Source organism: Poecilia reticulata, linkage group LG13, assembly GCF_000633615.1.
Source record: "Poecilia reticulata strain Guanapo linkage group LG13, Guppy_female_1.0+MT, whole genome shotgun sequence".
In the NCBI taxonomy this organism is placed as follows: Eukaryota; Metazoa; Chordata; class Actinopteri; order Cyprinodontiformes; family Poeciliidae; genus Poecilia; species Poecilia reticulata.
In genome coordinates, this window is record NC_024343.1 from 11,154,735 (window position 1) to 11,177,885 (window position 23,151).

At 38.0% G+C, this 23,151-nt stretch overlaps 1 protein-coding gene and 1 long non-coding RNA gene across 3 annotated transcripts; one reads left to right on the forward strand and one right to left on the reverse strand.

The window, feature by feature from the left end:
* The first annotated feature begins 233 nt into the window (after nucleotides 1-233).
* Nucleotides 234-17,197, forward strand: scn4ba (sodium channel, voltage-gated, type IV, beta a). Of its 2 annotated transcripts, XR_535180.2 has the most exons (6): nucleotides 234-1,066; nucleotides 6,809-6,972; nucleotides 8,551-8,770; nucleotides 8,851-8,980; nucleotides 10,064-11,515; nucleotides 11,591-17,197. XR_535180.2 is itself a non-coding variant. In XM_008425354.2 (5 exons), the coding sequence occupies exons 1-5, from the start codon at nucleotides 973-975 to the stop codon at nucleotides 10,155-10,157; spliced, it is 702 nt and encodes a 233-aa protein (XP_008423576.1). In that variant the 5' UTR covers nucleotides 234-972; the 3' UTR covers nucleotides 10,158-17,197. The 2 variants fall into 2 exon arrangements, 1 of the variants encoding a protein (XP_008423576.1); XM_008425354.2 differs by having other exon boundaries at nucleotides 10,064-17,197.
* Nucleotides 17,198-18,601: 1,404 nt separating this feature from the next.
* On the reverse strand, nucleotides 18,602-19,143 carry LOC103474424 (uncharacterized). Its single transcript, XR_535181.2, has 3 exons — nucleotides 18,994-19,143; nucleotides 18,826-18,851; nucleotides 18,602-18,734 (listed from the first exon to the last, which is right to left on the reverse strand). It is a non-coding gene; the product is annotated as an uncharacterized LOC103474424 (long non-coding RNA).
* Between the last annotated feature and the right edge of the window lie 4,008 nt (nucleotides 19,144-23,151).

The following is a 23,151-nucleotide window of genomic DNA, read 5'->3' on the forward strand; positions in this document are numbered from 1 at the left end:
GAAATGGGAGAAGCATGAAGGTGTAGCCACAAGTTCAGGGTCCAGCTAAAAGACTGGCGTCTTGTAAGGGAAAGGCACCCAGGTCACGTCCCACGGTGAGACCTGATTCAGCCTTACTCTGCAGGATGCGTACTTGTGTGTGCCTCCATGTGGCAGCAGACGTCACCCCCTCACTCACACCGATTACTGTGTCCCCCTCCTTCTCTCTCTCTCTTGCTTTCTCCTCACCTCCATCTCTGCAGTAGCTATCTCTCGCTCTCTCTCTCCCTCTCTCTCTCTCGCTCATTTCTCTCTGTGCCGGCTTTCAGTGCACTTTCTGCCTTCCTACCCTCGCTGCTGGCTCTGCTCCAGCATCCCTCTGTGCCTCATGCATGCTCTCCTCCACCCGTCCTGCAGCTTATGTTTCCCCCAGTGAGGTTTGCTGGCCAGGCTGCTTCTCTAGCTGTTGCTGCTGCTGGAGCAGAGGGGGCTACTTGATACTGCACTGTTAAGGCGCCGCTGCCGCCGCTCTGCCTCACGTCTCATCTCTGCCTGTTCCCTCACAGTGTGATTTCTTGGATTTTCAGCCTTCCCGAACAGCGGCAGAGGACAGAGAAGGAGGGAGGGGAACAGACAGAGTCTCCTCGTTCTACTACTGCATTGTCCCGCCTGTCTTTTTCTTTTACCGGGCTGCTGGAGAACAACTGGACAGAGGAGAGCTCTTCTCTTCAGTGCCTCCCATCTCTGCTCATTCCTGGGACAGGGTGCAGGGGAGGAGGAAAGAAGGAGGGACTGCAAACAGGAGTCCAGACTCCTGCTCTTAGCTGCACAGCTCAGTGTCCCACCTTGTTCTAGAGGCACATAAGTCCAAAACAAAACCTACCACTGGTGGACAAGAAGGCAGCTTGTCAAGGACATACACTGTGGGCTTACGGAGGAACAGACGGGACCACAGACAGACAGACAGACAGGCAGGCAGGTGGTGTTGGTGTCATGGCGTCAGTGGACAGCACCGGTTTGAGTGTCTCTGGTCGACTGCGATCAGGGGATCTGCTCCACGCTGGTCTAATACTTGTGCTACTGCTTGGTGAGTTGGACCCTACTCCCCTCTAAACGTTTAAATGACACAGTGTTCTTTTCTACACCTTGTTACTAGAACATTGTTTCTTGTTTTCGGTTTTAGTGGGTTCAGACCAAGTTACTCAACCAGAATGACTTCCCTTAATTGATTAAATCAAACTTGGCAGTCTGTCCTTAACCCCCATCACATTTATTCAGTTGGCTTTGGCCTTGATGAAAGTGGGTGGGAGGTTCACTTTTGTTGCAGTGTATAATTCTTCATTATTCTGTGCTATGATGCTGTCACAGATGATCAAGACAGCGAGATGTAGGAACATAAAACTTTGAGTCTTATCTGAACTTGTACATTCTGGAATTTAGTTGCTGAACAGTATCACCGACTGGCTAAATGTTTATCTTTGCATGTCCTTAATTCACAAGCACTACCTGGTGAACATAAGAAAAGGAAAGCTAACTTTCAATACGCACCGAGTGGATGACTAAGTGCAATCATATCACTGGTAGTGACGTAGTGGTGCAGTGATGATCTGAGTTTTTGTTCATCTCCACCCTGATTTTGTTTTATATGTCCACCAGCCGCCCCTCATCCCTAAATTTGAGATTTGAGGCAGGACTTCTAGATCATAAAATGTCTGATGATGACCTCATGAGGTAAAAACAGCCCTTAAAGCTGCACTGGCACAGCTGTGAAAATAAGACGTCAAACCATCTCAGACTAGCTGTTCCTTTGTTTATGAAGTATTCATATTTTTGCTGTTCTTAGGTTTAATAACTGCCTAAAATCCCTCTCACTTCACAGAGACATCAAGCCTTCTCAGTTTTTGAAAATGTTTCATTAACATTACTTTCCTATTCTCTGCAGTCTGTCCCACAACACGTTCTGTTCATTGCAGTATGAACATAATTCATTCACGTAAGGGTTCTCTTTTTTTTTTTTTTCCTGTTTTTTACGAAGTTTCAATGTTGCTCTTTGGACTTGTACCTTTCTGGTTTTGGTCACATCTGAGAAAGTTGGGTGTGAAACGGGACCAATTGCTGTGGGATGTTCTGTAGCAACCAGGTGTCAGACCCAGCAGAAGGACGTTTTATACCCAGTTTGACAACCTCCAATTTGATGTCATTTTCTGAATTGTACTCAAAAATGTGTGTGAAATATATGGAAGTATATCCATAGTTTGGTCAAAAGATACTTTCACCATCCAACCATCCATTCATATTCTTCCACTTATCTGAGATCAGCTCAGGTCCCCAGCAACACACTCTGACTTACTCTGTTATCCCAAGACATCCCCAGATGAGAAGGAATACATATCTCGTTTTGTGTCTGTCCCGCAGCGTCCTCTTACTGGGATAACCTCACAAGGAAGGCGTCCTGATCACATGCCTTAAACACTTCAACTGATTATTTTCAATGGGAAGGAGCGGTGGTTCTGCCTTGAGCTCCCTTCAGGCAATCAAACTTCCTTTCCCTATAGCTTAGACCCTTTTTCTCAGACATGTTCACACTTCTACTGTATTTTTTTATTGCTTTACCTATTTATTTATTTATTACTTATTCCCTGTGTAATGCAAATAACAGAGGAGTTACTGCAATAACCAAGTATTTTTAGTTTTTCCTAACTAAGCAAATCTCATTTTCTGAAATGGTATAGGAAATGTCAGTGAGTAATATTTATATAATATTAGTAATATTATAGAGTTAGGGTTTCAATGTTAGTAATATTTTGCCAAACTGTCACAAGATTTTATCAGCACTTTGTATGTTTAAGAAAATAACAATTCAGTTGATGAAGTTCAAGTATTTATCTAAACATAAGTTTTTACTTTTTTACAGACATAAATTATAAATAAAATATTCCAAATGTTTTTGGAGGAAAATAGGTTACGTTACCAGCATGAACAGCTACTCTATCTATGAGCAGCTCGACATGTACAGTAAATGTGATCTACTGCACATGGCGGTGGTCGTTTGTGCAGATATAACATTACACTCTCGTAGTGTGTTGATGCGATGAGTAAATGTGAACTTACCCTGTCCAACACCAGTAGCTCCAATTAAGCGAGTTACTTAGCTGCTGGTGTAATGATTTCACCCTGTCAGTCATTCACTTTGGTAAACGTCCAGCATCCATAACAATTCAGTCTTCCCTCACACTCCACCATCTCCATTGCCTTTTATTCTTTGTTTGTTTATATTTTTTTCTTGTCTTTCTCTCCCTTCCCAACATTCCCATCTCTTCTGCCTTTCCTCTCCCTCTCATAGAGGTAATAGTGTCCTCAGCCAGTTCTCTATGGGTTCACTCAGAAATACATTAACCCTTAAGTCTTTGGCCTACTTGAGGAAAAAAAAAAGAAAAAAACCTCACCTTGATATTCAGTGAAGGACACATGCACATACATACACACAGCCAGCTGCATTTCCTCCCACCAGTGATTCACATATTGATGTTTCCCAACTGGGACAAGTAGATACTTGATAGCGGGGCTAAAAATATCAAACATACCAGGGTATTACAAATGTGCACAACTGTGAATATATGTACTGCCTGTTCACACACATGCAAGTACGATCAGACGTACTGTACTAATGGTGTAAGTGTAAAGGTGATATCAGCACAGACTCAGGAGAGTGCGGCAAAGAGAAAGGGAACAAGGAGATAAATGATAGTGAAGAGCTCTGAAGCAACAGGGGCATGAAATCTATTTCTGAAGGGGTGGCATGCTTTTCACATATGTAAACGATAACGCGTCCACTTGATGATAAGGAAGAACTTACGTAAGACTTAAAACTGAGACTTTCGCTTGGTTTCTGATAGGTTTCCCCTAAAAAAAATTGTTTTTATGAAGCATTTTGACTTCAAATCTGCTCCCAAGTCCTTTGCAAATAATTACTCCAAATGGATAATTGCTCACAGCGCATGTTTAAAAGTGAGATCAAGTGCTAAAGGTTTTTTAGTCATCTGAAATTACTGGCTTTACCTTCTCAGTATAATCTCCACCTATATGTTTATAAACTTAAATTTAAAATCCTTATTTTGCGATATTCACAGGTATTGTTTCTCAGGCTACTTGCCACAAAGTCATATTTTGCACAATGTAAACAGGCATTTTGTAATAATAAAACTCTCAGTGTGGTTTCAAACAAACAATAGACAACACACACTATATTGAAGGTAAAGTAATTATATATTGATAAAATAATTGTTAGTAATAACATTCATGAATAGAAGAGGAATCAAAAAGATCAATACCAATATGATCATTTAAAACATGCTATGCAAGTTTATGCACAGGATGAAAACACATCCAGACGACATGTTCTCTAAACATGTCCAAGTGCAATGTGATCCTGGACAGTTCAGTGTCGAGGACAAAATTTATAAATAGATCCATGAGAGTAGGAGAGACATCAGAGAAACAGTCTGTCATACCAAAACCAACATAACATATCTAGCAAGACTTGAATGCCAACAGAGTTCTCCCAGCGCTTTTGGAAATTGGAGGGAAAAAAAAGCTAAACACCACAGTACCATAGGATATCAGCATAAATTTGTTTGTAGTTAATTCCTATTTGGGGGATTCTGATTACACATTTTTATGTCACTCCTTCTGCAAGTTAGCATTACAGACATACCTTGACCACTGCACTAGTGCTGAGAAGTCAGGCTGTATTGAGGCCATTCAAAATTTCTGTCAAGGAATTTTGAATGAAGTGATCAATTCATTCACTGCTTAAAAAAAGGGTTGTGCATTTAAAAAACCCTGGTAAATGTTATTGTTGAACATCCATCAAACTATTTTCTTACACCTTTGTCCCTAGTGGGGGGTTGGATTAGGTGCTGGTGCCCATCTCCAGCTGTCAACGGGCGAGAGGAGGGGTACAAACTAATATTCAGATGAACAAAATAAAATCTCACTAAACAACACAAAGTAGCCAAGTAATACAAAAACAACCAAGACAATTTAATTTAAATTAAACAAAAACATGAGGAATTAATCAGTGTTAATCTTGGACTCAGTTTTTTTCCCCCACCTTCCCAACTAGACTCCTAACATCACTGGAATTCACTAGGGTCCCACTGTCCTCAGATCATTCTTACCCCATGGAGATTTTCATTCTAGGCATTCACCACTTGTATTAGAATTGCAGAAAATATTTTTTATTCCCTCTGTTGGAGTCAGAGCTGCCCTAACAGGAGCCTGTTTTTAATTCCTTCTAGTCACAGCTATTCCAGCAGGAACTCTACAGATTCAGGTTTTGTGCACTTTCTACAGGTGTTTCTTATAAGCAAGTTGTGTTGCCATCGTAATAAATCCTGTGGCTCCCTGCCAGCGGCTGGTATGAGCGAGTGCCCAATATACAGAAGCCACAGTCCTCAAGGCAGCCGTCCTACGTTCATGTCCCTGAGACCTTTGCTGTGTGTCTTCCTCTCTTCTCTCTCGACTGTCAATAAAGGCTTATAGTGCTGAAAAAAAAATGCGTACATGCAGAATCATGGATGGGACACAAATTGCAGAAGAAATTTGCAAGAAGTAGATATAATAGTGTAACAGTTTTGAGGGCCTTGGGCTTTTGGAACCGGCGTCTGTAAGGCGAGGTGGAATTTCTGACATTGATAATTTTGCACAGATGAATAAGGAAATGGTGTTCCTACTGTGTTGAGGGATCTTGTAGACTTAGGGGTGATGCTACAACCCATACATGTCGTATTAAAATTTGTTCACAGGGGAAAAGGTTTGTGCCACATGAGATATTTTCCTTTAATTTTTTATTTTTTTCGTTTTTGGGCTCCATTTACTGCAGTGGCTGTCTTTAGTGTGGAAACCTCTCTTAAAATACCTAGTAAAGCATTTCAAGGCTTTTTTCTGCACATGAGGTTATTTCCAACAATAGCCCAGCCGCTGATCCTTCCAGGAAGGTGTCACAGTAGAACTTACAGCAGGCCAGGTGTAAGTTCTCTGAAAAGAAGAAAACAAAAACAGAGAGAGAGAACATCAGGTTTAAGGGTCAACCACTGCAGACAATGCATAATGGAGGATAGCAGGTGAAAGTAGCAGAGTGAAAAAAGGTGGTCAGTGTTCCCTCCAGCAATCCACGTCTACAGCAGCATAAGTGGATTCCACGTTCTCTGCTCTCCGTAGGAAAGCTCTTTGAAGTTTCCACCATCATGGGAGAGGATGTTTGGATTTTGTGATTTCATTGCAGCCGTTGAACAAGCTCACATTAAGGGTGTTAAACAAACAACACATCTTCACAGCAAGCTGTGAACGTATCTTCTTGTGTGTGGTTTTCACTTCTAAGGGTGTATTTTTATTTTCTCTTTGAATTTAATCACATTATTATCTCATGTTTTATTGTCTTTATGACTCTTAATTTAATTCTTATTTAGTTTGTCACTGTGCAAAGCACTTTTGGGATGTACGTTTTTCAGAAGTGTGAAATATTATGACGTGTTTTTTTATTGTTATTATTTAAAACTAATCATGCAATATTACCATACTTTGAGGATTTCTTGGAATAAAAAGTTTCTGGTTGCCAGTTCCTGTTTAGTATTAGTTTTAGATGAAGAAATGTAAGTTGTGAAAAAATGTGAATCTGTCTAAAACATTTTAGAATGTAATATACAATGTGGTGTTTTTATGCTCCAATAGTGATTTATGCTTCCTTTTTTATGGTTAAGTTTAATATTAACCAGACTCTATCTTTAGGTATTTTTCTCTGAATGTTGTGTTTCTGTTTGTCGTTCAGGTGCTTGGGGAGTTGGTGGATTGGAGGTTTCCACGGGTAAAGTTTCCTCAATAGAAGCAATGAATGGCTCCACAGTTCTGCTGCCCTGCACTTACTCATCTTGCATTGGCATCAAAAACCTCTATTTCAACTGGAAATACAATGACAATGGAACTTTTTTAAAGGTATAACTAAATATTATATGTACGTACAACCACTCAAAGTAAAAAGTGCTTTTAAACTGAGACAGTACTGCAACTACAGGCCTATTTTCAGCAAATACGTGAAAGTTGATTGGATTTTTACTGCCTTTTACCACTTCTCTATGTTGTTTCTGCCTTACAACTAAATTTAGAACTGAACTTGGCTTTGACTAGACCAGGCATTTAAAACATAGTACTCCTTTTTTTTTTGTTCTTTTTTCTTTGCCTTCAAAAAAACTGATATATTTACTACCATCAATAATCCTTTCAATTTTAACCTCATGTTCTAGAGCTCAGTTATGTAATAATCACCACAACCTGACATGTCAAAATAAAATTATTTTACTTGGGGAATTGGTTTGTGCCACATGAGTTATTGTCCTTTTTTTTTACTTTGAGCTCTGTTTATTGCAGTGGCTGTCTCGAAGGCACCTTTCTAAAATGCCAGGCAATAAGTAGTAAATCATTTCAAACCCCCTTGTTTTGCATGTAATGTGACATTTATTCTGTACAAATCATCTGAAGAACAATCTATTTGCTCAATCTCATTGCTCAAGTCCAAACCTCCTTAAAGCAGAAGTGTCCAAAGTAAATCCATAAGGGCTGGTATCCTACATGTTTTAGCTCCCTCCTTACTTCAACACCCCGGCTGTACTGAGACAACTGAAACATGACGGATATCGGCCCCTGCGGACAGACTTTGGACACCCCGGCCGTAAAGTAATATTTCGATGATCCACATTGTAATTCATTTTCAACATTTAATCCTCTCACACCTATCACTAATAGTAATGAATCCGATTTACCCAAAAATAAAGTTCAGCCTATGCTGTACTTGTAATTTTACAATTTGAAGCTGAAGACAGAATTTGCAGACAGATTACAACAAATCAGAAGAATGTCATTGTACAAAAATGTTCATTTGCTGAACGTGAAACAATGGAAAAGGTAAATAACTGGACAAAATGACAGACAACTTGAGATTACAAAATAAACACAGTAACCCCCTCAACAACAAAGACATGATTATTTATTTTGTCATTACATGGACACACACAGAGAGTAGTTTTGATATTTGAGAAAACATAGTGTTTCTGTGTATACAGAAAACAAAATTATTGTTTTTTTAAAGTTATGGTTCCACTTTTGTCCGTTTTGCCCCAGCCTGTCTCTACCTGCAACATGTTCAGATCTTTCTAAAAGAACATTTTGATTGACTGTGTCAAAAGCAACACTGAGATCTAACAAGCAATTTTTATCTTTTCTCTTCCAACACATACATGTATTTGTTTGTCATTGATTTGCACACGATAATTGTCATTTTATGCAAGGGGAATATTTTGAAACGGTTTACCATGCCCTTTATGTTATATCACAAAAACAGGCATTTTCAAATACTTTTTATACTTCTAAGTACTTCTTTATTAACCAGAATTCATGTTTAAGTTTTAAGCTGTAATATGCAAGAAACAATTCCAAGAAAACAATTTTGTTTTAGAGTACTTGGAAATAAAGTGGATAACCTATGCTTTCTGTCTAAGTAGATGTTTATGTGTACAGCTGTGTGAAGCAGAGATTCCCACGGAGAAAGTGGAGCCAAAGGTCAGTGTTTTCCATGAACGCGTTGAGTTTGTTGGCTCCTCAAAGACAAACAACATCTCCATCTTGTTGTGGAACATAACTTTTGAGGATGAAGGGGAATACACCTGTTTTGCCAGAAACCCAAAGGAGAAGAACCGCAACCACAGTGCTATCTTCACGCTTATAGTGGTCGACCAAAGTAAGTGACTCATGTAGTGTTTGCATACACCTAGAACATGTAAATAAACTTAATGCCATTCTTTCTCTTGCTCTTTACAGTGAAGGAGGTCGACAACACATTGACAGTCATTATTGTCTCAGTTCTGGGTGGAGTCATTGGTTTAGTTATCCTCATCATGGTGATAAAGGCAGTGGTCCTTCATGTTCTACACAAGGGTAATGAGAAGACGTGAGTATGACACCAACTAGAGTATAGTACTTTGCAAAACCACACATTTTTTTTGCATGTTGTCACATTACTACCTCAAACTTGAGATTTCAGTTTATTTTCTTGCGGTTTTATGTCTGACCAACACAAAGTAGCACCTAATTAGAAGAAGGAAGAAGAAAGATACAAAGTTTTCAAAGGTATTGTGCATATAGTCAGCACCTGAGCCAATCCTTTGTAGTTCCACTGTTTAATTATAGTTGCAAGTCTTTTGAGGTACGTCTCTGCCGGCTTTGCACATGTAGATTTCTCTTTTAGAAATACCTCAAACACAGTGAAATAGGATGGAAAGTAACTCCAACCATCCATCGGTTGTCCTCTGCTGATTTGGGGCCGGATCACGGAGGCAGCAGCCTAATCAGAGAAAGGCAGCTGCCTCTCATCCTAAGCATCAGCCTGGGAATCCTGAGGCGTTCCCTGACCAGCTGAGAAATATAGTCCCTCCATCATGTTCTGGGTCTTCCTCCCTCCCAGCTGCCTAATAGTTTCCATGTACATGGATTGGCTGCTCCTTTGCTACACCATGCATCGCCCCGAATGGGCCGCTCTAACACCTACAGTAGTTTTTAACTATCCATTGTGGCTTCAGCGGTGTGTCTTTTGTCATGGTCTGCTGGTAGGTGAACCCATGTTGTCCCAGTTCCAAGTGTTTCGCAGTGCTAAGCAAACTTTATGTCGGGATCTTGGGTCATTTGAGTTGGTTTGGGTTTTATAATGTCTGTGTTGCTTTGATTAGATCAGCCGTGTTTCTATTTTAATTTGGTTCGGTCCTGTCCAGGTGATTCTGGTTGTATTAGGTGTCCTTCTTGTGCAGTGCTTTCTGTGTTTACTTTTATGTTTCTTATGTTTAGTCATTCTTTATTGTTAGATTAAATTCCTAGTCCCCAGTGTGCCTCCCTGTGTCAATTCCTCTTCTCTCTCTCCCCTCACACCTGCAACCCATTAGCTCCTCGTTAATTTATTCCATCTCTACCTTCCTCGTTGTTGTTTTCAAAGAAAAAGAATAAAGCCTTAATATCATGCTTGTCTTTGTCTCTTCTGTAGTAAAGAGTGCCTGGTGAGCTCCTCAGGGAACGACAATACAGAAAATGGACTTTCAGGAGCCAAAGCTGACAACAAAGCTACACCAAAGGCTTAAGTGTAATGTAATGATTGTATGTTTGTAAATATGTTAGAGGATTATACATGCTGAAAGAAAAAAAAAGCTCTTATCAATGGACTGTTTTATCCTCCTACTAGAATCTAAATAATGCAACTTCTGAATATCTATTTTAAATTATGCTTGAGATCTGAAGTGTAGACTGTGCAAGAAGCTGGATCACTCTGTATCTATTGTGAAAGCCCAGTAGGCGCACAGTGTGCTTGCTGCCTGTTCTACGACTCATCGGTAGGTTACTGAACTCAAAGCTTCAGAGGTTTTAGTCACGTCTGTCTGTAATTGTAGAACTGCCCATTCCATCACTTCTTTAATCCACTACACCTTAAGATAGTAATCTGTTTAAATTATCATCATTTATATTATCACATTATAGCCACAGGCATGGATTAAACTGTTCAGTTTGAATTTTTACCATTTAATTTAAATTCATACTTGAATCCAGACAAAACTAACCAACACAGTCCACAAACTTGCTGGTGTTTAATCTACAAGTCACAAATAAAAATAAAAATTTTTCAATCATCAGCAAACATAATAAATGAAACGATGCATGTACATTACTGCCATAGGTGTTGTTAGCATTAACAACTTGATATTTTGCAACTGACTCAGAGTTTGAAACCATAACTTACTGCGCCAGTGAGTAATGAGGCAACTGCACATTTCTTCTCGGTTTTTCACGTTTACAACCAGGGGCGGGCGAGATCCACATTGATTTGCTTCACTAATGTCAGTGGAAGATTGACAGTACAGTACATCTGGCTAATCACTGTGTACAGCTTTTCTTGTGGGACAGAATGATCCAGTTGAGCACAAGTTTTAAGGTTTTGGTTTGGATAAACACTGGTGCCTGTTCTGCTTTTGCTCCCTCTGCTGATGGGAGGATAAAACTCATTAACATCCTAAAACTCCCCAAACCCTCCAAGACAATCCTGAGAGTACCATTCTCCCCACAGAGACGAATGACTTTAATCCTGCTGCTTCTAATACTCAATGCAATTTTAGCACGTGAGCATTTTGTATATTCTCACATGAGCGAATGCTGCACCATTACACACCAACAATAGTTTGTGTCTCATTTAGCATTTCCAAAGCCGGCTTAATTGCTGAAATAAACACTTTACACCAATTTAGGGTTATTTAAATTGTGAATCCCCACCCCCATTTCTGTAAAACATCAGCCTATTGGAGGAGTGTAAGGTGTTGTTGTTTTGGTTAGTTGATCTACATGAAACTAGCCTGGATTCCAGCTTTAACCCTCAAAGAAAACCTAAGCAAAACATCTTTAAAATACATTGCACAGCACAAATTATTATTGAAATTCCAGTAAAAAGAAGGTCACTGAAAAACAATCTAAAAGCTATTGAGTCATACAGTTAAAACATAGTTACTGTTCCCGTTTCATAGAGAAGTTATATAAACTTCTTTATGTTCTGAAAGGAATTTATAATCATACCACAAGGCCTGTGGGTGGTTTACTAAGAAAAAATAACATTATATTTAGAGTTAACACATTAACACAGGGAAGATAGCATCTGGTGTCCATGAGAGTTTGTGGTACCTCGTGTGCACCAGATAGGAGAACCCCAGTAGGAGCTTCTTAAGGAGACAGAAGCCAATTTCAAGGTGTCAGATTGTAAAGTCAAATTTCTTATAAGTCATGTTTGATATATGCAGCATTTTTATAACAACTGAAGGTAACACGTTTACTTGATTGTGCTATAAAATGTTACTATATGCCTGGAGAGTACATAATAAAAGGTGATAATAGAATAGAGGAAATGTGGGCTGCAACTGTCACCATAAATACTAAATTATTTTTGTACAGTTTCACTGATTGGAGTAAATGTAAATAAGCATAAGCACAGGCGAGTGAGTTGGAGAAGAAAGCAATTACACTTTTCAGTTTTGCAAGTTTTACTTTAGTTTTTTATTATCCATCTTGAAATTTTTTTTATTTTTATAAATAATTTTGGTAGACATGTAATGTATGAATATGGTAAGAACGCAATAACCAAAGTACATGATGCACTTTCTGTATATTATTTACAGTGGAGCCTACAGTGGCTCCACTGTAGGCCACATCAAAACTTGGCATATGTTTGACAAAAGTCTTGTAGTAGAATGGCTGTCCTCTCTTTGGTCTAAGCTAGTTTACTGGGTGTGAAATTTTAGTCATTCATGTTTACAGTATTTACACAAAAAATTGAAACACGGGCTAATCACCTTTATTAATAACAGAAAGCAACAAGTGCAGTCTATCCTCTTCTAAAAGATGATACAACATATTGGTTATTAAGGTTTATTAAGGTTTATTTTCTTTACAATTTGATTTTGATAGACACAAATAAGCAAAAATAGTGAATAACTATTTTTCATATTTTATACCAGTTCCACATTAGTTATTCAGCTAGTTATGTTATATCTTAGTTCGGCTTTCTGCTTTGGTAGCGACCCTGGAGTACGCTGCCCGGGACTTGCAAAGTGAGTGATTGGCGTCACTACTTTTGTTCCTGGAAACAGAAATGATTCAGTTAGCCATATTTTTCTTTCATGTAGGCCACAGAAAAATGCAGAAACTTTATTTTAGCCAGCTGAATGTCAGTGCACAGCAACAGATAGGAGAATGGCAGTGCTGTGATACTTTATGCACCATAAAGCCATTTTAAGGACCGGAAACCATAAGAACAGTGCGATGGATAATTTTAGTGTTTATGAAACTGTCACTTCTTGAAAAACTGGATATAGTTTGATATTCATAAACAGCCCGTGCTTAATGCGCAGCGTCTAGCATAGTCTACATGTCAGAGTAGTCAGTAAGTTTCATTGGTCAGGTACTTTAAAGTTTGGTCACCGAACATCACAAGAAGTTTCCTTTTAGGTTGTAATTATTATGTAATTAGTATCCAGTAAAATTGTACAATTTTAGCAACTTTTGATGCTAAGTAGTTTGAAAAGTGAAGAACACAGAAATGCAAAAATGCATGTTGGAGCATGCCTTCGTAAAGTAACAGACAAAATTCCTATGAAACTGTACAGTCAATAAAATCTCCATTTCCCCCATTTCAAGGTAACCATAGCAAAACATTGTGTTAAAAGCACTTAGGAAACCAGAGAATCTATTTATTTATTTATTTTTTTAGATTTACAGCATGAGGTCACGTCCCTGCAGCAGGCAGACTTGACCCGCTGAACACACATTCAAAACGTCAGCAAGTGAAAGTCACACGTATACAGAAATCCATCCACACAGAGACTTACATGCTCCTAGCCACTTTAATACTACGAGATTGTAGACCGGCCTTTCAAAGAAAAAAAATCACGCACTTTACTAAAGCAAAATGCAACTTTGTACAAAGTTATAAATGATGTTTATGATTTTTTTCCGCACATTGTATTATTTGAATTCTTCATTTGTACCAGTTCCTTGCTCTCTTTTATGAGAGTGCCGCTCTTGCTTTCAATGGAAGCAATAAGGCAGACATCGGATTATGCAATAACCTGTTGTAAGGCACTTTATTGATGTGTCTGGACAGCCAGGCAGCTCTGTCTGTCCTCGGCATATCTCATTGTACCAATGTGCATATCGATACCACACAAATGCATTTTGATCTAATGTTCTGGCATTAGCATCAAATAGCTTGATTGATTTGTGCTAGACAAAGGAAACTGCATTCCATTTACACTTAGCATTAAATTCACCGTGCAGATTTAACATCTGCAATTAGCCTCAAAGACATAAAAAGTTATAAAAACCTTCTTATTGTTTCTTTAATGTGGAATTGGCATGAATTAAGATCTAATTGAACTGTGCTTCATGTACAGCTGCCAAGTAAATGGCTTCAAAAGAACTGACGAAAATCCGACTGCATATGCTTACATACTTTAACGCCACACAAAGCAGCCGATGTCCTGCTCTTGATATTATAAACGGATCGCAATCATCTGTTTCACTTATCAGAAGCCCATGTTGCTGATGCAGTTAGCATTATTAATATCCAACTCAGTCTTATAGTACGCCATTGACAAGATCCTGTTTGGCAATGTGCAATGCTGTATATTAAGAGGACGTTTTGTTGCGAATGTCTTGAGGAGACAGATGTGTTCACTTGAATGCCATCTGGATAAATGTGTCTCTTACTTTCCTAAATTAGTTCAGGCAATCAGATTTCATTCAGCAACTGCATGCGACACAAATGCTTCAAACACATGAGACGCGACAGGGTTAAACAAAAATTGTTTCGATTATCCTCCACTTGGCAGTTTTAAGTGCAAACTGTCTATAGGTTGGAATTATTTTTGCTTGGTGTAAATGGAAAGGAGAAGGATTTATATTCCTAGAGCAGTGATTAGTTGGATGTAACCAAATACTGTGCAGAAATTGTGCAGTGTTGTATGTAACAGTGTCCTTAATATGCTCTAAAATGTGAATGTTATGGATGTAGGGATGCTCTACTGACACACATACTAACATCCAGGCACAATTGTAAAACCCTTCCTTTACAGATCCCTCAACCAGAAAAAAGGTGCATATCTACATCCAATGTCTTCCTGCAGGCGAAAGCAATACTGGGGAGTCGATGTGTTTGTTAGTGTTAGTTTACCCGATATGTCTTACCCTCTCATTAGCATTATGGATACAGTACTTGTTTTCACACACAAAAAAAATACTGTTGTTCTATTTTTTTATTTCATTTAGGGTTTCTGAAAATTAAGGATCCTTGCTTGTGCAAAATTTTGTTCTTGCATAAAAAGGGGGAAAAACAAAGAGCATGTGAAAGCAGTAATGTGAGTACAAATTTAGAAAATAACAACAATTTAAGACTTGTAAAAAATAATCTGGATTTTTTTTTCTTTTACTTTGTAAGGATTTAAAATTCAGATTACTAAATTTGAAACTTTTGTGGCATGCAGAAACCCTGCAATCTTTAACCTTCATTGTGTGTTTTCTCGAATGAAGACTATTGACTCCAGAAAATATGAGCAAAATCTGCCCGTTAGCCTGGGCTTGTTTGCTTCATGTACATGATAATATTTAAGAATGGAGCTCGGATTTAGCCAGACAAAATTACGCGCCTTGCTTTAAAATTAGTTATGATTGTCAAAGAGCTGCCTTTATGTCTATGGACTTTGTAACAACCTCCATGCTAAAAGCGAAGTTGTTTTGTTTTCTCGTCCTGTTTTTGTATTCATGTTGGTACCTTGAGGTATTTTCTCTTCTCCTCTGAGAAATATCCGCGCTGACGACAGCATAGCTCTGTATGTCAGCGACCTCCTCATATTGGCTGCTGCAGTCCAGATAGTATTTGTTCAAAATTCCACCTCTGCAGCGGTGTAACAGAGCACAGGAAAAAAAAGGGAAAAAAAGATTGCCACCTAGTGGCAGAAAAATGCATAACATATCTCCCCTGAACGGCAAGCCAATGTAATGTGCCAGATGTATCGAGTATATCTTAATTTGCAAAATTAGGATTGCAGCATGTAAAAAAGCGGTCATTTATAGTGCAAGCTGAAATATATGTTTAATTATCCATGTGGTAAGATCACTGACTACTTCCACTACAGTACACAGATATCCACAGTGTTGCATTTATTGCTATTGCTTTGTGTAATAATACGAGTTAGAGCAAAAAAAAAAAAAAAAAAGACATTACTTTTTTGTAATAAATTAAAGGGATATTCATATTTAATAAGTTTAAAAAAATGTCTAAGTTTACAGAAAATCCATTGGAAAATACAGACATCAGTTTCTGCAAATGGTGGACAATTGGCAAACTGCTGCCATTTGACAGCTAAGAGTGAGAAATTAAAATTTGTAGACACCCTGGGGTCACTGTAATGACCCAGTGTTATGACTTCTGAGTGACCACTATAGTTCCTTAGGGTTAGTATTGCTCTTACTGCCAGAGCAGCTGAAACTCGTACTGCCAGTCCAAGAGTCTCACGTCTGCTGTTGTTACACCACTATTCCTACAACACAACTCTGAAACTACGTAGTCAAAAACCCACAGTTACACTGTCAGCTTCCGTATTGTATTACAAATATTGCTCAGTACAAACTGCTGCAGTATGAGCAGGTGAAAGTCTCACTGCCACGCCAAACGTCTGACGTCTAATTCTCTCTGCCTCCCACATTCCAGTCCAGAGCTGCAACGGTTTGTGAGTTAATCCATTAAAAAAGGAAAACTGCCAAATATTTTTAATTTGTGTTTTAAAACTTTGAGAAAGTTAAGAGAAAAAAACAACAATCTTTTACGCGGTTTAGTAGTGTCACTTTTATTTGTGACTCTTCCACAAACCTATTTATTATATAAGGATGAAAACATCTAGTAATGTCAACTCTGTTTTGATAAGGTGTAATTGGCATTTTAGTCTGCTTTTTGACATTTAAAAGACCGAAAACATTAAGACAACTGGGAGGTAAATAAATAGTACAGTAGTTGTACGTTGCAACTCAGTTCCATAAAGAAATCATTGATCTAACTGTGGTTTAAAACATAATAACAATTTGCTCTTGCTTTAAGAGTATTATAAACGGAAAAGAAATATATAAACTTTTGTAAAAAAAAAAAATTAATAAATATTATTAATAATAAAGGGAGAAACACACAGACCAAGGCAAGCTAGCTCAATGTATAAAAAACAAGCACATAATTAAACTGACCAATTCCCCTTTTCAGACAGCAGCTCTAAATTTTGGACTTCTTTAACATCTTTTACATATCCATCTAACTTAACGACGACAGCAGTTTCATATATTCACATGAGACCAAACACCTTGTAGAAAATGTTAGAACTTGGGTGTATAGCTTGAAATTTGTTCATAGTCAGTTTAACACATGTAAGCAAAGCAAATCTGCAACTCTGTACTCCTGGGTCAACTTTCCTGTGAACGTTCAGCTGTTTGTCTTTGTGACCATGTTGCTCATGCTCCCTTCATGACTATGCACCTCAGCGTTTTGACTTTAAAGTAATACAAGCTGAAAATTATAATAAAAACTAAATATAATAATAAAACATTCTGGAGTATAGTGTGGCTTTATTTTGTGTGATTTTCTTTTCAGTCTCTACTTTTTTCATGAGGTTACTGAAAAAAGAAATCAAATTAAAGAGGATTTAACCCTTGTGCGTGTGAGGACTGAGGGAAACGTAGAGGACTGTGGCACATGATACAAGTTTTACGTGTGTGGGGTCAGTTGGACCACATTCCTAAACACAAGGGTAAAATCAGATATTCCAAATATGTTGGTTTTCTTCTTGCAAACAGCTTTTAAAAAGTTGTTATGCAACCACATTAAGATTATAGTGTTGCAACATCACAAATGTTAGGAGTACAATTGTACGGTGACACCAGCTGTTTTTATTCTGTGCCCTACGATGGTGTTCTCAATTGATGAAGACCAACTCTTTCACAGTGAAAAGCAGCAAGTTAGTGTTATTTGTTAAAAAGTAGCTTTTTCTTTTTTCCAACAGCAATAGTTGAGCAAAGCTGCCTGTTTATTTTGTCTATTAGAATCGTGGACTTTCTCCGTTTTATTAATTTTTTGTAATTTTTTTTCCCTACAGTTTACTTTTCCCTAACATGCTTCAGAACTTGAGACTTAAATTAATGCAGAAAAAAAGCAAATTCCTCTACAAATCTGTGTACAATTGGCTGCTAATTTGTACATCCTTCTTAAAGCTGCAACAATTTTCATTAAAAAAAATATTGTTTTACATATTTGTTGAAACTGTCACTATGCCATGACAGTATGAGACAGACAGTCTGTGGAAAAAATTGAGCTCCTCTGTCTTCTCCCACTTCTCCCAGTGCTAACTAGAAACAACCAATCAGAGCCAGGAAGTGGTAGTTAGTGCTGTCAATCATCCTATGTGTAGAGATACTCATCCCTCCCACCTCTCACTATGCTGCAGCTGTTGTGACTGCTCAGGCTAGTTAGTGTTGCCATCTGCTGACGCTGGATTAACAGTTTTCCTGTAGCGGTAAGTTGTTTCTCCTTCGTTAGCATGTTGAGCAGGGAGCACATAGGATGATTGACAGTGCTGAGACCATTTTCATGGCTCTGATTGGTTGTTTTTGGTTGACGGTGGTGCATTTCCACAGACCGCAATAGTATCTCAGGGAAGAGGTAAAGGATATGGCTGTTTTCACAGATTATCTTTCTCATACTGTTACGGCATGGTAAGAGTTTTTACAACTATGTAAAAAAAAATTTTTTATAAAAGTTCAATTTTATAAAAATTGAACTTTTATAACTTTCAAGTTCAAGTTACATATTGTAACTGTTTACAATATTTTGCTAAATTATTCATTGTATTAGTATTCAGCTCTCTTGGGTTATTCATTTGTAGAAGCACTTTTTTTTTTTTTTTTGCATATACAGAGCTTCAAATCTCTTAAAGTTCGTCATTACCTTATTTGTAGATTTTGAACATTAAGTTTTTGCCTGTTCTTCTTCGATCAGCTTGTGGCATAATGAAAGCCCAGACTGCTTTAGGTCATCTGCCTTGTTGGCCTGGTGTCTGTCACCTTCCTCTTGACAGCCCGTAGACCTTCTATGGGGTTAAGGTAAGGGCAGGGGTGAAAGTAAGGGGGTACGGCAGGGTACTGCATACCCCTAAAAGATTTAGTGGGGGTACGTAGTACCTGCAAGAGAGAGGAGCGGCTGTCTGCTGTAGAAAAAAAAAAAAAAGAATGGGTTCACTGTGCAGCCATGACTGATTAGTTTTTCAAGAACAATCGAAAACAGACTTAATCAGTTAATAAATAGCTTTTTTCTCATTTCATATTGTTTCTGTACTGTTCGTGCTTTACCCAGGGGGGCAATATGTCAATCGCGGAAGGTTTTGAGTCGATCTCGGCATTGACAAACTGAACGCAGTCAGGACGCTGAGACCAGCACGTCCTCTTCTGACTCGCTGAAAACATTTGTAACTTTATGAAAGAACAGCAACAACAAAAATCAATAAAACGTGTTCAAATTAATGACCCAACAGCAATAATAATCATAATTACCAAAATAACTAGCAGAGCAGGAGTTTCAAATTAACTAATCAACCACCGCTGTTCAGGGAGGCTTATTAATAATATCAAAATAAATATCAAGCCTGCAAACCTAATATCGTAACGGAGTGAATGTTGTGTTTTTAACATAATCTCTGGTCGGTGTGTGGAGCGCAGGAGGTTGCCATGGCAACGGGTGTGCTTAAATGACAGAGAGAGACGGAGAGTAAAAAGGTGCGAGTGGTTTAGAGTTGATCATCTGTTCAGGTTGCTTTATATTTGCTGTGGCTCATTACAGCCTGTAGTTTCTGAACATTAAATAAACGACAAACTTGGACTAATAACTCGTTCTTTGTGAATACAACAAACATCAAATATGGTAAATATGTTTCATTGAGTAACAAACAAATGGCTCCGTGATAATTGTGTGAAATTAAATTAATTGTCTAATATAAAAAAATAGTTTGGTGCTGTCGGGTTCAGAGTCTGAGAGGATTTTCCTTTATCAAACAAATTTTGTTTGATAAAGGAATGTTGTCAAATGTTGCCTCTTATTTAGTGGAAATATTGATGTTGATGAGACTTTCTCCAAAATATTAACCTTTTTCAACTTTTTATAGCTCCACTGTTGAAAATGAGGAACTAACATTCACAAATGACATTGAAATAAAATCCAGTCCATCATCTGGTTTGAGGTGATTCCTCTGGAACCTGTTGGAGGAAAAATATCCCAACTTCAGAAGATGTGCTTTTAACCTAACAGAGCTCTGTGGTTCCTCCTATCAGTATGAGAGTCAGGGTGAGGAGGCGCCATGTTAGGGAGAGAAGTGGAAGCTGCAGGAACTTCAGAACAAACAGGTCATGATGTTGGGCTACTGATGGTCCCTCTGTCTGGACACAGGATCAATATAACCAGTTTAAAAGATAAAATGAATGGTTATATTCCAGACATGGAAAACTGGGATGCAATCCATGCCATGATGTTCAGGATTTAGGTCTCATGGCATCTCAAGGTGTCAACATTGCAGCCAGAGGGTTGAGGGAAATACAGCTTTATTTTGTAACAATTAAAGAGCTACCAGCTTTTATTGCTTCGCAAAAAAATTCATCAGCACAGAAACTCTAAAGCACACAAAGAAGCTATATATAGCTATACATATTTATTTTATTTTTATTTTTTTTTGTCATAGTACCGCCAAGAATTTAAAACTACTTTCACCCCTGGGTAAGGGTAAGGGAACATCATGGTCATTGAACCAGCTTTTGGCACTTTTGCTAGTGTGGGCAGGTGTCAAGTCTTACTGGATAATAAAAACAGAATATCCATGCAGCTTGTCAGCAGAGGGAAGAATGAAGTGCTCTAAAGTTTCCTGGTTGGTGGCTAAATTGAATGTGGGCTTCAGAAAACACCGTGAATCAGCACCAGCAGATCTTGTCACAGATACGGTAAAGAGGGAGCATTTTTAACATTTGGTTCAAAGTTAAGATAACAAAATAAATCTTATCATCCTATTTATTACTTGATGCTCTTCGTCAATATATATTGTCCCTTTATCTACTGCTCCTTTCTAATTGTGTCAAAAAATAAGCAGCACAACAGCAATCCACTTCTTATTGAATTGATTACAAAATAAATATCTTGTATTCATATTAGGTGATTAATGTAGCGGTGCAAAATCTTCCTTCATTTCATTAACCTAAACCCGGTAGATGAGACCACACCTGTTTTAGCACCGCCAGCACCAACTGACCATCTGACTTTTAAAAAGCTCTTGCAGCACTGTGGAGCCTTTTTTTTCCCCAAGTTTCATATGTGCATATATACTGAGAAAATATTAGGTTGCATGTTGAACCGCATGGATGCATATTGCATGTGTGTGTGTTCTTCATATACACTCATTGTCCTAAGACACATGCATTAGGTTAAGAGCCCTCCTTTAGTTGCTCTCGGTCATGTGTGTGAATGTGAGAGTGTGTGTAGTTATCTATCTTGTCTTTGTGCTGCCCTGTGCTGCTGAAGTGGCATCCGTCCCATGATGCACCAGTCTTCCTGCTAACTGACATCTAGAGACCGGCATCCAAAAAACAGCAGAACATGTTATTAGACCACAACTAGCCTGGACAGTATCTATAGGAAATAAGTGTTAACTACTTATTTTATACAATACACAACATTTTATTAACCTTTTAATAGGATAGATGCATGATACCAGGTTTTAGCAAAACATGCTAATTTCCACCTGCGGTCCTTGGACAAGTTTCTGGTAATCAAATATGATTTAACAGATTATGAATTGTTGAAAAGCCAGCATAACAATTGAATACGTACATGTATAGTAATTCATTATTTACATCTCACAAAAACCAAGCAAACCAATCAAACTTCAATGCTAATACAGTTCATAAAAACTTTCCTTTGCCTTCATCAATAATGAGTGCAGATCTGCTTATTTAATTGCTGTTTTTGCCAAATGTGCAAACATTTTTTTTTTAATAAAAAGTACATGTCACAATTTCATTTGTCAAACTATTTCCTTTCAAGAGAAGGAAGTTTGATTACAAACAGTCCTGCATTTTGTGATGTTGCATTCACCTTTGGAGGTCACTCTTGTGACGCTAGTAAATTTATCTGATCACGAAGTGACAAACCTTGTTAAAGGTGGAGCTGTCAGGAGACAGTGACATACACTTGAGTATCAGCTAGTGTCTTACTTGAGTTTCTCAAGCATCTCATTCAGTTATATGGCTCTTTAATTGCCGTGCAACCGGGAACTTGACATGATCAGGCTGTCTGCTGTTACTGGAAACGGGAGTAAATAACCCTGTTCGACTGTCCCATCGATTACTTGTCAAATGCCTTTGTTGACAATCATGCAGGATGAGAGGCTCTAAGAACCTCTCATCAAGCAGTCCTCAGAGATAAATGTATCCAAAGCCAACACAAACACTATCAATACTACTTCCACAAATTGTCTCTGGAGTGCATCGCAATCTGTTTTTCATAGTGGGCATAGCCGTATCTGCAGTTTACATCTTCAAAGAGGCCCAGCCTGGTAACCCTGGTAACCCACTGACTGTTTATCTATCTGTATATGTTGTGTTTCTGTAGTAATTTGACTTATTTCAAGTATTACAGTTGCATTACCAGCTGTTACATACAAAGGCTACCCTTCACCTCCAACACTGCTGATAGACATCCACAAGAGGGCAATATAACATAAAGAATTCTCACTGACGTTCAGTGTTTTATTAGTTTTTTGATTCTTGCGTCTAATCACTAGACTGACACAAAATGAGAAGAAATGAATAAACTGTTTACATATAGACCACAATGGTTTTCAGAATTTGTCTTTTTATTCTTCTTAAACTTATTGAATTAACCATTTCATTAAGTATTTGTGGTTTTCTGTTGTAAAGATAAAGTAATGTTTTTATTCTAGTTACTGCTCAATATTTAAACATAATGTTTTTTTAAAGCAAACAGTAATGTGTTTCTATTTTTATATGTTACTCTGTTGTTGTTTCTTCAGTTTTCTTCTCCACAATGTTCATTAAATATGTGCATTTGCCTTGTACATGTGCAGCCTTCAATAATTCATAGTTATTTTGTACATAAGTTTAATATATATTCTATATTTTTTATATAGCGTAAAATATTCACTTATATTCAATCTTCTGATTTAATTGGCCTTACTTTCGTTTATTAGTTTCAGGAAGATAAAAAAAATAACTAAGTGCATAACAATTAGCTTGATTAATTTATTCGGCTCATCTTTTTTGAGCGGATTACCAACTGTCTTTACCTTTACTGAGTAGGCCATGTATTAAAGCTTGTGGCGGAGAACTGCTTAGGACCATTAATGACTGCAAACTGCCGCTTCTGATTGAACAGATTATTCTCCACAACAATAATGTTGTGCATTAGACCAATACACCCTGCGGTATGTATTGGTATAATATATATATATA